This window comes from Medicago truncatula, chromosome 8 (assembly GCF_003473485.1).
Source record: "Medicago truncatula cultivar Jemalong A17 chromosome 8, MtrunA17r5.0-ANR, whole genome shotgun sequence".
Classification (NCBI taxonomy): domain Eukaryota; kingdom Viridiplantae; phylum Streptophyta; class Magnoliopsida; order Fabales; family Fabaceae; genus Medicago; species Medicago truncatula.
This window is the reverse complement of record NC_053049.1, coordinates 37,197,191-37,212,186: the sequence shown is the minus strand read 5'-3', so window position 1 is coordinate 37,212,186 and position 14,996 is coordinate 37,197,191. Positions and strand designations below refer to the sequence as shown.

Sequence of the window (14,996 nt, the reverse complement as noted above, 5' to 3'; positions counted from 1 at the left end):
GCAGATTGGTCCAGATTTCTCAATAGCATAACAGGGACTCCAACTTTTAGCTTAATTTTGTGGTTAGGTAGACCAGATGCAGTAATAGTGTTAAGAAATTCTGGTGTGTGCACATCATCCGACCTATTCACCATAGATGGATTAGCTAAATGTGAATCACGGCTTAAATATGTAACCTCTTCTCTAGGCATAAGAGACAACAAAAGCATTAATTTCATCGACAGTAACATTTTTTGGAGTCAAGATCGCTCTATCCTGGAAGAACTCAAAATCATGCATATTAGTTAAAAGAGATGGATAGATGCATTCAACAATGGCTGCAGTAGGATCACTTGAGCAGTGTATAAGTAGATCTTCAGGAATTGACACTTTTATATCCTCGTCATTTTCTTCACCAATGCTGCCATCACCAATTGACAGTTATGCACATGAGTGGTTTTCATGATTTGATGCGTTTAAAACATTATAATTGCACTGCAAACGAATAGCCATAACCAATTCCATTACAATTGAACACCATAACTGTCAGGTTTCAATCAGAAAAAAAGCAAAAAAATAGAATCCTTTTATCCATCATGATACAGTGGAACAGAAGAATAAAAAATATATTATTAGAATGCGTTGATTTACTACTTAATTTTTAGCAAGCAATTCGATTATATGATATCTTTAATTTGAAGATATGAAAAAGTTTACGCAACTTTACAATTCTCAAATATATCTTCCATTTGAAAACTGTATAATGAACATTAACATACAAAATAATAATTGAGACCAAGAACACCGTACGAATCATAAAACGAAACTACAACCAATCTCATAAAACGAAAGATGTAACATTGTTCGAATCAAATAAAAACACAAAAATTAAATGACAAAACAAAATAAATGCAACATTGTCTAGCAGGAATGACATGAAAATGAAAAGCATGAACAACCAAAATGCTAACAGACTTCGGTCATCAAATCACAAAACAACTCAGCGACGAATTACAATAAAATAGATTGTCTCATTTGAACCAACTCCAGGGGCTCCTAAAACAACCCTTGCACCAGATTTAAGTCTTCTAGCCTTGAGCATTGTGTTCCAACCACCACCAATCTTAAAGTGAGCATCATTGCCCGGCACAAACTGGAGAGTGCATGTCCACTTATTCCCATGCTCATCAAACAACTTCAGAGCAGCAGAACTTGTATCCAAACACATCTGAGAAAATCCAACATAAGCAAGATTCTGGAAACAATATAAAATGACAGATGCAATATTAGTAAACAGTAAAACCAAAGAAAATAATAAATTAGAATGAGTATGTAGGGAAAATTACCAAGAATCCGTCGTTCATCTCATCAGAATCAAGCCTCTTATCGTATGTGTGTTGGAAGTTAAGCTCATCATGGGCAAACGGAGCTGGCACAACATTGAACAGAGTAATAGGGATAGCATTCCTATCAACCAAAAACTGCATTGGAGGTGAAAACTCGGGACAACGGATCTTTTTGCCAAACCTGTTTTGTACTCTTATGTTGAACCTTCCATCACCAACAAAGACAATCGTTATCCATGAACCCAATTTGAAATTGTGAAAATCAGAAAGCGCACCCCATCCCCTTGTGAGGTAGATTCCTTGGTTGTTCCTCTCAACCAATATTTCAAAGATATTGTTTTTAGAATCTACCATAGTCGCATATTGCCCGAGTTGGTCCCCAAAATCATGAGCAAATATCATGGGGAGCATAACAGACGCTTGCAAAAAATCCAATAAATATATGAGAATTTCGCATGACAGAAATTTCAAGAGCTGCGCAATGTTTAAATGAACGTAAAAAAAAGTTACCCAGTCAACACAACATTCGACCATATATGTCCTAAATTTCAGCTTCAGGTCATTGATCCTTCTGTCAAAGTCATTTGTTGGATTTGGATCCAGAGGAGCTGCAAGAAAATGATAACAACAAAATAAACATGTGAGATATCGTAAAAATCAAAACAGAAAGTAAAATAATTATGCAATTCATAATCAGATAAAAAATAATACATGCCTCTCAAAATACCGTAAGACATAAAAGTATGTATGCGATTATGAGCTATGGTAGTATGGAATCACTGGGAATTAAGTGGAAGCCAGAAAGAACAGAGGTATTTATAGATGCACACAGCACATTCCATTTGTATATGTTGCATTGGAAAATTGAAAACATTCAATGCTGGTAATGGAGGAATACAAAGAGTGTGTAATTGTTGTTTAGAATACCTAGTTAAGGATCTTGAACTCAGACATACACATTTAATTCTTCATTAATTGTTGGCACAAAGGATGGTTTAGCGCCTTATCAAACACAAAAGAGAATTTGAATTTCAAAAATGACATTTATTGCTGTTTTAAGATGTAATTTCCCGCTCATAATCTAGGGTTAAGGGGTTGCATATCTTGTTTGCATTGTAGTTTATGATTAGATAATAAGATAAGATTGTATCTGTTTCAATCTTTCGAATTTGAAATAACAGAATTCCCAAGTGTTTTTTTCTTTTCTGAGTGGTGATTACCCTCTAGTTTATTTCTTCCTAGCAGCATATACTTTTTCTCGGTTTAACAAATATATATATATATATTTGTCAAGTAGTCTAGCGGCTAGAGAAATTCACCTTAAAGGTGAATAAGTGGGGTGACTGGGGTTCGAACCCGACCCCTGCATAAAATATGCATTATCCCTTACCAAGTGAGCTAAGCTCACAGGGACGGTTTAACAAATATATTTACCTATACGGTTAGGGATGGCAATGGGTACCCAATGGGTAGGGTACTATAGTGTCCGTCCCCATATCCGCATTTATAAAAAAATACCCGTACCCATGCCCGTACCCTCGTGGGCAACAACTTTAGTCCCCTTCCCCATACCCTATGGGTACCTAAGTGCTCATACTCGCACCCATTACCCTCACTTTAACTATGAAAAAACATCACAAATGAAATAAAACTACGATCCCAATTTTTTAAAATTAACTCATAAAATAATATGTTGCGGGTCTGGGCAGTATAGTACCCTTACCCGTGCCCATATCCATTTAATTTTGTGGGTATTACTTGTACTCGTGCCCAGACCCATAAAAGCGGGGTTTTACCCTACCCATTGTGGGTATTTTTTGCGGGTACCCATTGGGTCTGGGTCCAATTGTCATCCCTATAAACGGTACTCTTACCAAAAACATCGATATTTAATTGAAGAACTAAAATAATATGACATGCATAAAACAAGATATTATCACCACTCATGAAAAGAGATAATTGAATCTACAACTCTTGCTTTAGCCACAACCAATTTCTGACATTTATCATTTCTACAAATTCAATTGAATTCAGTTGTATGGAATGGGAACAAATCTAATTTCTATGCATTCATATGGACTATATAATGCAGTCCATTTGAATGCAGACCCACATGATTTTACAGATTTCCTGATATACATTTATTTCTACAAATCCTAATTAGACCAGAAATGAGTTCTGCCATTTGGTGGCGTAATCATGTTTACACCAACAAATGCAAATGCAATGACACTATACAAGTAAAAAGTAAATGATCTGTGGATTCAACACCGCTCTTACAGAACACACATGAGTTGATCATTTTGAGCAAAGACTTCTCTTCTCAATGATTACTTTCCAACCAAAAGCATTGAGTTTTTTAGGAGCTAAACTAAACCGTAAGTTGTTGAATAACTTCCTGTTTGCCTGATCATTGTTCCTTTGAATGAGCTTATAAGCTGATTTTATTCAAACTAATCTGCCTTTCAATACCAGTGGTTCAGCTGAAATTCTAGTATAGTTATGTACAACATAGTAACTTGAAAAGTTCCATTCCAAAACTCGGTCTCTCCAAAAACCTACAGTATCCACCTTACCAAATTCCATTCCTGATTAGCATATGTATTTAACAAACAGAGCAATATGCACAATGAAAGAAGGAAATATAAGCACATGCTTCCACTCCTGAGAGCAATAAATGCATGAAAAATCTTAAGAAACCTTCTTCTGCTTGTACATTTTGGCTGCAGTTATAAACACCAACATATTTAATAAGCTAAGTCCAGATATAATCAGAAAAAAGTAATCAAGATGTCCACTGTTCAAGTTATCTGGAATCCATCCAGGCCTTCCTCCTTGTGTTGTGAAGTAAGTTACTATAGTAAGAATGAAAGAGCTCAAGTAATTCCCCAATGAAAAACTAAGGAGCGGCAGTGCACCACATAAAGTTCGCATAGCATCTGGTGATTCGTTATAGAAGAACTCAAGCTGCCCTATGAATGTGAATACCTCTGACGCGCCTAATAAGAAATATTGAGGTAGTTGCCATAACACACTAAGGGGTACAGCGACAGGTTTATCAACAAGGTCAAATTCTCTTGCAAGCTGCATACGCTTAATCTCCACAGCAGCAGCTGCTAACATGCACATCCCAGAAATAAAATGGCCAATTCCTATTCTTTGAAACACAGAAATGCCCCTTTTCTTGCCTGTAAGTTTCTTTGCAATGGGAACAAGTATCCTGTCATAGACGGGAACCCACAAAACAACACTTGCCACGTCAAAGGTTGAGAGGGAAGCTGGGGATAATTTGAAGGAACCAATACTCGTATCCATCATAGTTCCTTGCTCTACAAACAATGTTGACATCTGGGCGTAGACAGAAGAAAAAATGATGCCAGTAGCCCAAATTGGAAACATGCGAATCAAGATTTTCAATTCCTCCACCTGTGTCACGGTGCAAAGCCTCCATGGATTAGAATAGTCACCACTTCTGTTTTCTGAAGCAGACACTACAGCTGCTCTATCAAAATACCTTTATTTAAAAACATCAAGAAAAAGCAACAAAAAAAGAATAAATGGAGTTTTAGAAGGTCGTGAAGAGGAAGCCTTGTAGTAATTGAAATAATTTCAAGCTGTAGAAGATACTTCTGTCATTATCAACAATAGACTTAAGTAGGAAGCGATGTTTTATGAAAAAATGACCAAACTTCAAATTTTAGCACATAATTTTTCAGTGCAACGAAGACAGTCCACAAGAGAAAAATACATGTTTTACTAAAACATGTGTCTAATCATGACTTATAAGAAAATGTGATACAATACGTGATACACAACTAGCATTCAGTCACTAGCATAAAATATATGTTTCCCTATGCATCAAAGTAAACTTACAGACAAAGTGAAGTGAAAAACATACAGGTATCTCTCTGCATGTAGATCATAAAATCTATATAATTCATTAATTCATACAAGAGTTAGGTTCAGTTATCATGAAAAGGAGGAAAATGGCTTACTTCCTTACAATGCATTGTGTATTCCAATCACCACACACACACACATATTATTTCGATAATATCAGTTAACCTATCCTTTCAACCGTATTTTGGAGTGCTGAACAAGGCCTGCGACTAGAAGTCTGGTTAATCTGTGGCTGCCAAATTATACCCAAACATAAACAGCTTCTATATTATTGGAGCAAGGTTCATATCTCACATATTCTCATAAACAACCAATTCCGCATTTCGAATCAGATAAATTGCACATCAACAAGAATATTAGACAGAAATCCAACATATATGAGATACTCCTTTGCCTATATTGGAAAAATGAATAAAGCAAATAACACTAGGGCAGAAAAGAAAACTCAATGCAAAAAATTACCTGAGATCATCACGGTGTATCAGTTTGCGACTTCTCTCAAATCCAGATTCATTGTCAGGCCTTTCATACAGGAGACTACTATCCTTGGGCACAACCAGATTCTGCTTCCGGACAGATGCTAACACAACCTGGCACATTCTTGTAATAGGGCTTCCCATTGGTTTTTGAAACCTATAGAGATAGGTGCCTAAAAAGAAACTTCCAACTGATAACCCCATAAATAAAGTAGGAATGCCAAATCCAAGACCCCATCCTGCATTATCTTGAACCCACACAATAAAGGTGCATGAAGCAATGGCACCTAGGTCGATAGAAAAGTAATACCAGTTGAAAAAGGAAGCCTTCTTAGCCCTTTCTTTGGAATCAGTATCATCAAACTGATCTGCCCCAAAAGGTGGAACACATGCTTTTACACCACCAGTTCCTAGTGCAATTACATAAAGACCAAGGTAGAACACATAATATTGCATAGGACTAGCCGGAGGACATATCGAACTCAAACACTCAGCTGGCTTCAACAATGGAACAGATGCAGAAAGAGTCAAGATACACAACCCCTGCAAGAAACAACCATATCAGTATCACATATGAAAACATGTAAAGACAATTGTTGACTAGGAGAAAAAATGCAGCTTAAGTGTATTACAACAAAATAAATGATAGAGAAAATGGCAATTGTCCAGTATCGTCCCCAGTAACCATCTGCCAGGACGGCTCCAATGAGAGGTGTAAGATAACAAGTTCCTTGCCAGATGCTGACATTTCTTGCAGCAGAGGCATTTCCTTCATGCAGTTTGGTGGTAAGATAGGTAACAAGGTTTGTTGCAATGCCAAAGAAAGCCAAACGTTCACAACATTCATTGCCTGTCATTTACATACATAAATGTGATAATAACAAAAATGGATCACCTAAACTATGGATCACCTAAAACATATGGACAATGTAAAAAATGATACCTAGAATAAATGGACATGCTCTCCAATTGCCAGTATTGTTCTTAATAGCAGGCCTCCGTCTATAATCAACTGAACCATCTCCTGTGTATTGTTTGCTACTTTCATCCTAGAGAATTAAAATAAATAATCATCTCACAAAGTAAAATACCTAGAAAAACTCACTAAAATAAAATAACAAAATACTTTAGAGGATTTGGTTTCTCTAGTGTGTAAAGTGAATAATATCAACAGTTAATTTAAAAAATTAAAGATAGATATTGTAGGGACATCGTAACAAATTATGAGTTTGTTTTAATAAAAATCTTTTTCTCACTTTACACGTCAAATCCAAATAGCTATGAGTACTCACTCACTTCAACATTCTCTCTTTTGTTGGGTTAAATACATGTGGGTCCCACCCGTTTGAAAATGGGTCCATCATTTTGGAACTGGGTCTCATAAAGTGTTGGATTGGACCTAGACCTAGTTCTAATTAACAGCTTCAAAATACAGGTTGAAAACTAGAAAACAGATGATTGAGGTAAGAACTTCAAAATACATAAAGTGTGAAATTGGGTCTCACATAAAGTGTTGGACCTAGTTCATACGAGACTATTATAATAGGTGGTGAGGTAAGAACGTACTCCCATAAAACAACGTATATGGAAATTCCGAACATTTGAACATAGTCATATGTTATGTATTTTGTTCTCATGCTATTAACAGATTAATGTTTTAAATAAAAGGTATTAAAATTAAATTTAATAAAAAACAATCTTAACTGTCCGAGAAATGAATTATATCTCAGAATTAGTATTATTAAGGTAATTAAGCAAAGAAAAAAAGAAGAAGAAAGATATGAGTTAGGAAGAGGAGAAGAGAACCTGAAGAAGGGGTTGTTCCAACTCAAGAATGTCGTCGTTGTCAACAGAAGCCATTATGAGCAAGAAGAGTAAGAAGTTAGAACTCGTGACTATATATATATATATGGACAAACTGCTACCTGTAGTGTCCCTTTTAACTACAGTTCAAACCCACTTTTCAAACACCATTTCTTTTTCTTCACGTAATTTCAACCTTCTCGTGTGCTCAACTTTTTTATGGTTAGAGATTTATTTATTTCAATCGAGGTTAACACATTAAATTGATATTTTGGAAAGATAATTTACTTCTTAATTTAAAAACTTGCTATTTGTATTATAATAAACTAATTTGATTAGATGTAAAATAAAAATTATATTGTTTTTTTTTTTTTTTTGAGATGATAAAAATTATATTGTTGATGTATACAAATTCGATTTTATTAATTAGTGATTAATTTCTTCGCATGACAACCTAAACATTTTTACACACCCACCCATTCAATTAAATTATTTTTATTTGTTACGGTAAGATGTCAATGGGTAAGGCCACCAAAAACAATCACTTTAACCTCTAAAAAAATCTTTTAATAATCAATTTTTTTATTTTAGCACCCCCTACTTTGGTTTTTTTTTTTCAAAAGTTCTAGCTCGACGAGTAAAAATGTTGAATTTTTTTGGCCAAATGCAATATTCTACTTATTACAATTGTAATATGATAAAATTTTGCAAGGATTTAAACAAAACAAATACAATAAAAAAACAAAAATGGTTTATTTGTACGGACTAAAAACACAAATCAATTAAAGGGACTATATAGGTAATTTAGCCATTAAATTAAAATGACATACATACCAATATATGATCACCACTCATAGAAAGGGATAAATGAATGTCCAACTCTTGCTTTGAGCCACAACCAACTTCTACTGAATTTCTATGTATTCATATTCATATGGACCATATAATGCAGTCTATATGAATACAGACAGAGCCCCATGACTTTCCAGAATTCCTAAAGTAGACCAGAAACGAGTTCTACCATTAGGGGGTGTAACCGTGTTTACGCCCAACTACAAATAACATTTTTGCCAGGTGTAATAACAAGTAAAAAAATTAATTATATGTGGATACACTGCTCTTGCAAAATACACAAGAGTTGATCATTTTGAGCAAAACTTCTCAATGATTACTTTCCAACCAAAAGCATTGAGCTTTTGAGAATCTAAATGAACCATAAGTTGTTGAATTCATGTCTACTTGATCATCATGCCATTGAATGATCTTATAAGCAGATTTTATTCGAAAGAATATGCCTTTCAATGCCAGCGGTTCAGCTTTCACAGCTGAGTACGAAGTATATTGATCACTAAGAACTTCTCCCATTAAAATAATTATCTATAACATGGTAAGTATAAAAAAAAACCATACTAACCACATTTTCGTCCTAAGAGGAACAAAATGCTTCCAGTCTACAATGAAAGAAGGAAATCTCATAAAATGCTTCCAGTCCTAAGAGCAACAAAAATTTTGAAAAATCTTAAGAAGCCTTCTTTGGTTTGTATATCTTCGCTGAAACTATGAACACAAACAGATTCAATAAGCTAAGTCCAAATAAAAGCAGAAAATAATAATCAAGATGTCCTTTGTTCAAGTTATCTGGAATCCATCCAAGCCTTCCCCCTCGTGTTGTGAAGTAAGTTACTATAGTGAGAATGAAAGAGCTCAAGTAACTCCCCAATGAAAAATTAAGGAGCGGCAGTGCACCACATAAAGTTCGCATAGCATCTGGTGATTCTTCGTAGAAGAACTCAAGCTGCCCAACAAATTGGAATATTTCTGCTGCTGCTAATATTAAATACTGAGGGATTTGCCATAACACGCTAAGGGGTACAGCGACAGGTTTATCAACAAGGTCAAGCTCTCTTGCAAGCTGCAGACGCTTAATCTCCACAACAGCAGCTGCTAACATGCAAAGCCCAGAAATAAAAAGGCCAGTTCCTATTCTTTGAAACACAGAAATGCCTCTTTTCTTGCCTGTAAATTTCTTTGCAATAGGAACAAATATCCTGTCGTAGACGAGGACCCACAAAACAACACTTCCCACCTCAAAGGTTGAGAGGGAAGCTGGGGATAATTTGAAGGAACCAATCCTTGTATTCATCATAGTTCCTTGCTCCACAAACAATGTTGACATCTGGGCGTAGACAGAAGAATAAATGATGCCAGTAGCCCAAATTGGAAACATGCGAATCAAGATTTTCAATTCCTCCACCTGTGTCACGGTGCAAAGCCTCCATGGATTAGAATAGTCACCGCTTCTTTTCTCCGAATCAGATACTACAGCTGCTCTATCAAAAAACCTTTATTTCAAAACACCAAGAAAAAACAAAAAAGGAGGTTTAGAAGGTCGTTAATAGGAAGCCCTGTTGTAGTTAAAAGTGTTCTTAAGCTAGGGAGGATACTTAAGTCATTATCAACAACACATTATTAGTAGGAAGACTTTTTTTATAAAAAATGTCAACACTTCAAATTTTAGCATACAATTTCTCAGTGCAATAACGACAGTCTACTAGAAAAAATCTGACATGCAATCTACCGTACAAAACTGTCAAAGATGACAATATTCGTTCAGTGGAGGAGAGGAGAAACAAGAAACAAAAAAAATCTGATTTTAGTATACTGGAAGGATCAATCTTGACATAAATCTCAAATAATTTTCACCCTTGGAAAAAATTGATTGAATAAAACTAGTTCATGGACAGATTATATGCAGTAAACAAGATAGTTAAGATTGTACAATCATTTCAAACAGTCCAGATTAGGAGTCAATTATATGAAAAATTGAGTCATTAAAGGAAAAAATTATTTTACTCAAACTCTTGTCTTAATCATGACTTCTAAAGATATGTGATACAATACATGATACACAAATGGCGACCAGTCATCGGAATTAAAATACATACTTCCTTCCTCAATCAAATGATTATAAGTAATAAGTGATGATTATAAGTAATAAGTGATGTAAACTTACCGACGAAGTGAAAAGCACAGAAGTCTCTGTATCCATGTAGATCTCAAAATTAATATACATCATACATAAATTAAGGTTCAATTATATCATGAAAAGGAGGCAACTGGCAAGTGCCTTGCAATCCATTGTGTTTCAAACACCAAAAACACACACATACATACAAACATTTGTATATATTATTTGAGTACCTTGATTCTATTTTTTAGCCCTATTTTGATGTTCCTAACAGGTCCTAAAACTAGAAGTCTGACTAATCTGTAGCTGCCAAATTAGACCCAAACATAAACAACTCCTATAACATTTTGCAGGGTTCATATCTCACATTTTCTCATAAACAAACAATTCCACATTTGATATCAGACAAATGACACATCAACAAGAATAGTAGATAGAAATCCAACATATACAAGATACTCCTTTGTCTATATTGGAACCATGGATAAATCCAATAACACTAAGGCAGAAAAGAAAGCTCAGAGTAAAAACATTACCTGAGATCATCATGATGCTTCAGTTTGCGACTTTTTTCAACTCCAGATTTCTGGTCAGGCGTCTCATACAGGAGACTACTATCCTCAGGCACGACCAGATTCTGCTTCCGGACAGATGCTAACACAACCTGGCACAATCTTGTAATAGGGCTACCCTTTGGTTTCTGAAACCTATAGAGAGGGGTGCCTAAAATGAAACTTCCAACAGATAATCCCATAAATAAAGCAGGAATTCCAAATCCAAGGCCCCATCCTGCATTATCTTGAATCCACACAATGAGGCTGCATGATACAATGGCACCTAGGTAGATAGAAAAGTAATACCAATTGAAATAGGAAGCCTTCTTGGCACTTTCCTTGGAATCAGTATCATCAAACTGATCTGCCCCAAAAGATAGCACACACGCTTTTACACCACCAGTCCCTAACGCAATTATGTAGAGGCCCAAGTAGAACACAAAATATTGCATAGGAGCCGCCGGAGGACATAGTGAACCCAAACACTCAGCTGGCTTCAATGGTGGAACAGATACCGAAAGAGTCAAAATACTCATCCCCTGCAAGAAACGGCCATATCAGTATCACATATTAAAACGTGTAAAGACTATTATTCACTAAGAGAAGAAATGTATGTATCTTAAGTGCATTACAACAAAGTAAATCATGGAGAAAACAGCGATTGTCCAGTATCTTCCCAAGTAACCATCGGCCAGAATAGCTGCAATGAGAGGTGTAAGATAACAAGTTCCTTGCCAGATGCTGACATTTCTCGCAGCAGACGTGTTATTTTCGTGTAGTTTGGTGGTAAGATAGGTAACAAGGTTTGTTGCAATACCGAAAAAAGCCAAACGTTCACAACATTCATTGCCTGTAATTTACATACATAAATGCAATAGTATGATACTATGTTAAAAGTGTCCCAAATTGGATGAGAGATTGCCTGAACAACTGTTTATAAGTGCCGACAGTCTTCACCTTAAAAGCCGAATTTGCAACCAGAAATTATAAGATACGAACAAAAATGAAAAATCTAAAACATAACAGAAATATAAGGGCAGATTATGTAAAAAAAAAAAAAAAAAAAAAGATACCTAGAATAAATGGACAAGCTTTCCATTTGCCAGTATTGGCCTTAAGAGCAGGCCTATGTTTATGATCAACTGAACCATCTCCTGTGTATTGTTGTTCATTCGTTTCATCCTTTGAAAAATTAAATAAATAAAAAAATTAATCCTTTGAAATAAATAATATGACAAAGCAAAATACGTGAAAAGGAGATGAAATTACAGGGCAAAAGCTCAAGGGAAAAGACAACTAAAAACCCATGGGGAAACAAATAGCTGCAGAATCAGCCATCGAGGCGAAGACAAAAAAAAAAGCATATGAATAAAATAAAATCATAGAACATAGAAGGAATAGATATATATATGTTTTTATTTTTATTCTTAAAATAGAGTTTATTCGTATTGTTTTATCAAAGACAAAGACAAAGACGTTAATCTCAGTAATGGAAAAGTGATTTGAGAAAGTTGAAAGAACAGAGGAAAGAGTGGTAGGTAAAAGAGTGATCCCCAGTACCATTGTGATATATTAGAAGTGATTTTATGGCCTAAAATTAGAAGAATCGATAGTATATGTACTTGTTAGTGGCCACAATATAGGAAAACTTGTTAAAATTTGTATAGTGACTCATACATATGGACCAGTCTGCAAAGCCCCGTGATTTTCCAGAATTCCCGGTATACAGTTTCTTTCTACCGATCCTAAAGTAGACCAGAAACAAGTTCTACCATTAGGTGGCGTAACCGTATTTCTCATGTGACAAGTAAATATTTTTTCTCATTTTTTATTAAAAAAATACATAATCTTATTTTCTTAAATATAAATATATTTTTAATAAAAATAAGATGAATCTTCATCTTCTTCCTTTGAATTTTCGTCATTTTTCTTGAACCAAAATCAAATTTGGTGTTTTGATTTATAAAAAAGGGAAAATATTATTGATGGATCTCAGAACCTCAAATTCTCAACCGGATGATTCAAATTCATGATTGTCTTTTTCTTCTGGAATTCTCGCGTGAAGGCATAATTTTGCTTCCGTAGGGACTGTCATTCTATGCTTTGCTAGTTTGCTATATGGATCGAAGTGCTGCATTTGCAGATTTTGCTATTGTTATGGTTCATTGTAATTTTCATTTGTGTCAAGTGTTTCTACTTGGTTTTGGTTGTTCAGAATCGGCTTTTGTAAATGCACCTGCTGTTAGCTGCATACTGTTTCTAGGATGGCTCATTTCTATTTTGATGCGGCTAAGAAGATTTTAGGTTATTTGGAGAAATATTTGTGTAAAAATAAATTTGATTTTAAAAGATTCAAAGCAAGAAGATAAAGTTGATGAACATGTTTATCTTATTTCTGGATTTTTTTTTTAAATTTTAATAAAAATATATTTTAAAAACTAAAATTATGTATTTTTTATTTTTGAAAATGAGAAAAAAGATTTATATATGTTTTTATGAGAGATAAAGACATAAACGAAAAGCATAGATAAATGATGTGTTTGGTAAAAATAAGCTATCAGCTAGATTATAGCTGATGTCTGATAGCTGATAACTTATAGCTGAAAAGCTAACTTATTAAAATGAGTAGTGATATATGTACATCTATTTCAAAAAAACTTTCATGACAACCTTGTTTCTCTCTCTTCTTATTGGTCAAAAACAATGGGGAGAGAAAAATGAAGAGAGATAAAAAGAACATCATGTGAGTATGAAAGAGAAAGTTGTTCTAAAAGTTGTCAATAATTGTACAAATATCATTTCTCTATTAAAATTAAGGTGTTTGATAAAATTAACTGTTAAAGTGACTGATATATATGAAATGACATAAATAGACATGTTTGAACTTTTTTATGAATTATTGTTAAACTTTAATGTGTTTGTTTAATTTTTTTCATTTCTTTTTGAATATTTTATTTTATTTTAAATTATTTTTATCTCAAAAAAATAAATATGTTTTATGAATTCAATTGTCATTTATTATTTAACAATATTTTTATAAAAAAAATAAATAATTAGTTAACTAAAGTTTCGTCACTATTGATTATATATGTTATGTACAATATACATAAAATTATATATTATATGAATCATGACAAAAAAGCCAGTGGCCAATGTACAGATTAAGATTAAGAGCAAGTCACAAAATATATGGAGCTAGAAAGAGCATAAATAAGTTCCCATGAGCTTAGCTCACTTATTCACTTTTAAGGTGAATTTTTTTAGCCATTAGATTACTTGACAAAAAAAAAAAAGTATAAATAATGTGAGCAGTACTGACTAACGTGTTAACAAAATATAAAATGTGGATAGTTATTAATTATGAATATGGCTAGTTGTTCTATTAAAAAATAATTAAGGTAAATTAATAAGGTTAAAATTGGAAGAACTAGCGATATTCATAAAAACTTCATATTCACAAGGCTACAAGTTAAAAGTTCAAAAGCTAATTGAAATAGCTTTTTAAAAAATGTTATAAGCTGGTGGGAAAAACTTTTTACCAAACACGTCTTATTCTATCAAAACAAGCTTATAAGCTAGTCCAACTAGCTATAAGCTAGCTTACTTGTGTTACCAAACACTGCCAAAATATCAAAGTGTTACAAATTTATAAGATAAAGGACCTTCAATGTATTTTTGCAAAATGGTTGTACAAATATCATTTCTTAATAAATTATACGTTGATACACGCTCTTGCAAAATACTCCATCCCATCTCAATTTAACCCATTTTAAGTGAGTCTTTTGTTCATTTTATGCTTATTAAAAAAATGTATCAGTGCCCCGTGAGCTTAAATCAGTTGGTAGGAATATTGCATATTATATGCAAAGACACTGATACATTTTTTTAATATGCAATATTCCCTATGAGCTTAAATCAGTTGGTAGGAATATTGCCCATCCCAACCCATGAAGGGCTCCACTCCCAATTT

The 14,996-nt window shown here is 34.0% G+C and overlaps 3 protein-coding genes across 6 annotated transcripts; all 3 read right to left on the bottom strand.

Annotated features, from left to right (window-relative positions):
- Positions 1-943: 943 nt before the first annotated feature.
- Positions 944-1,907, bottom strand: LOC120577364 (uncharacterized). The gene is made up of 2 exons (XM_039828608.1): positions 1,326-1,907; positions 944-1,234 (listed from the first exon to the last, which is right to left on the bottom strand). Exons 1-2 carry the CDS (start codon positions 1,857-1,859, stop codon positions 980-982), a joined length of 789 nt encoding a protein of 262 aa, XP_039684542.1. The 5' UTR covers positions 1,860-1,907; the 3' UTR covers positions 944-979.
- Positions 1,908-3,271: 1,364 nt separating this feature from the next.
- On the bottom strand, positions 3,272-7,959 carry LOC120577360 (protein NRT1/ PTR FAMILY 8.3). The gene is made up of 5 exons (XM_039828601.1): positions 7,508-7,959; positions 6,645-6,750; positions 6,334-6,551; positions 5,688-6,244; positions 3,272-4,839 (listed from the first exon to the last, which is right to left on the bottom strand). The coding sequence occupies exons 1-5, from the start codon at positions 7,559-7,561 to the stop codon at positions 4,017-4,019; spliced, it is 1,758 nt and encodes a 585-aa protein (XP_039684535.1). The 5' UTR covers positions 7,562-7,959; the 3' UTR covers positions 3,272-4,016.
- A 37-nt stretch (positions 7,960-7,996) lies between these two features.
- On the bottom strand, positions 7,997-13,336 carry LOC120577363 (protein NRT1/ PTR FAMILY 8.3). 4 transcript variants are annotated; one of them, XR_005643419.1, is made up of 6 exons: positions 12,587-12,903; positions 12,100-12,208; positions 11,659-11,876; positions 11,009-11,565; positions 8,919-9,846; positions 7,997-8,498 (listed from the first exon to the last, which is right to left on the bottom strand). XR_005643419.1 is itself a non-coding variant. In XM_039828605.1 (5 exons), the coding sequence occupies exons 1-5, from the start codon at positions 12,587-12,589 to the stop codon at positions 9,024-9,026; spliced, it is 1,710 nt and encodes a 569-aa protein (XP_039684539.1). In that variant the 5' UTR covers positions 12,590-12,903; the 3' UTR covers positions 8,846-9,023. The 4 variants fall into 4 exon arrangements, 3 of the variants coding, with proteins under 3 accessions (XP_039684539.1, XP_039684541.1, XP_039684540.1); XM_039828605.1 differs by lacking the exon at positions 7,997-8,498 and having other exon boundaries at positions 8,846-9,846; XM_039828607.1 differs by lacking the exons at positions 7,997-8,498; positions 11,659-11,876; positions 12,587-12,903 and adding an exon at positions 13,026-13,336 and having other exon boundaries at positions 8,846-9,846.
- Between the last annotated feature and the right edge of the window lie 1,660 nt (positions 13,337-14,996).

Excerpts from the sequence above, each read along its gene's own strand:
- LOC120577360 (XM_039828601.1), bottom strand. The coding sequence starts at position 7,561 with ATGGCTTCTGTTGACAACGACGACATTCTTGAGTTGGAACAACCCCTT. Across the intron at positions 6,751-7,507 it reads TGGAACAACCCCTTCTTCAG|GATGAAAGTAGCAAACAATA; the intron begins GTTCTCTTCTCC and ends TTAATTCTCTAG. Across the intron at positions 6,552-6,644 it reads AGCATGTCCATTTATTCTAG|GCAATGAATGTTGTGAACGT; the intron begins GTATCATTTTTT and ends TGTAAATGACAG.
- LOC120577363 (XM_039828605.1), bottom strand. Across the intron at positions 11,877-12,099 it reads AGCTTGTCCATTTATTCTAG|GCAATGAATGTTGTGAACGT; the intron begins GTATCTTTTTTT and ends TGTAAATTACAG. Across the intron at positions 11,566-11,658 it reads TCTCCATGATTTACTTTGTT|GGGATGAGTATTTTGACTCT; the intron begins GTAATGCACTTA and ends CGTTTCTTGCAG.
- LOC120577364 (XM_039828608.1), bottom strand. The coding sequence starts at position 1,859 with ATGGTCGAATGTTGTGTTGACTGGGTAACTTTTTTTTACGTTCATTTA. Across the intron at positions 1,235-1,325 it reads AGATGAACGACGGATTCTTG|AATCTTGCTTATGTTGGATT; the intron begins GTAATTTTCCCT and ends TATTGTTTCCAG.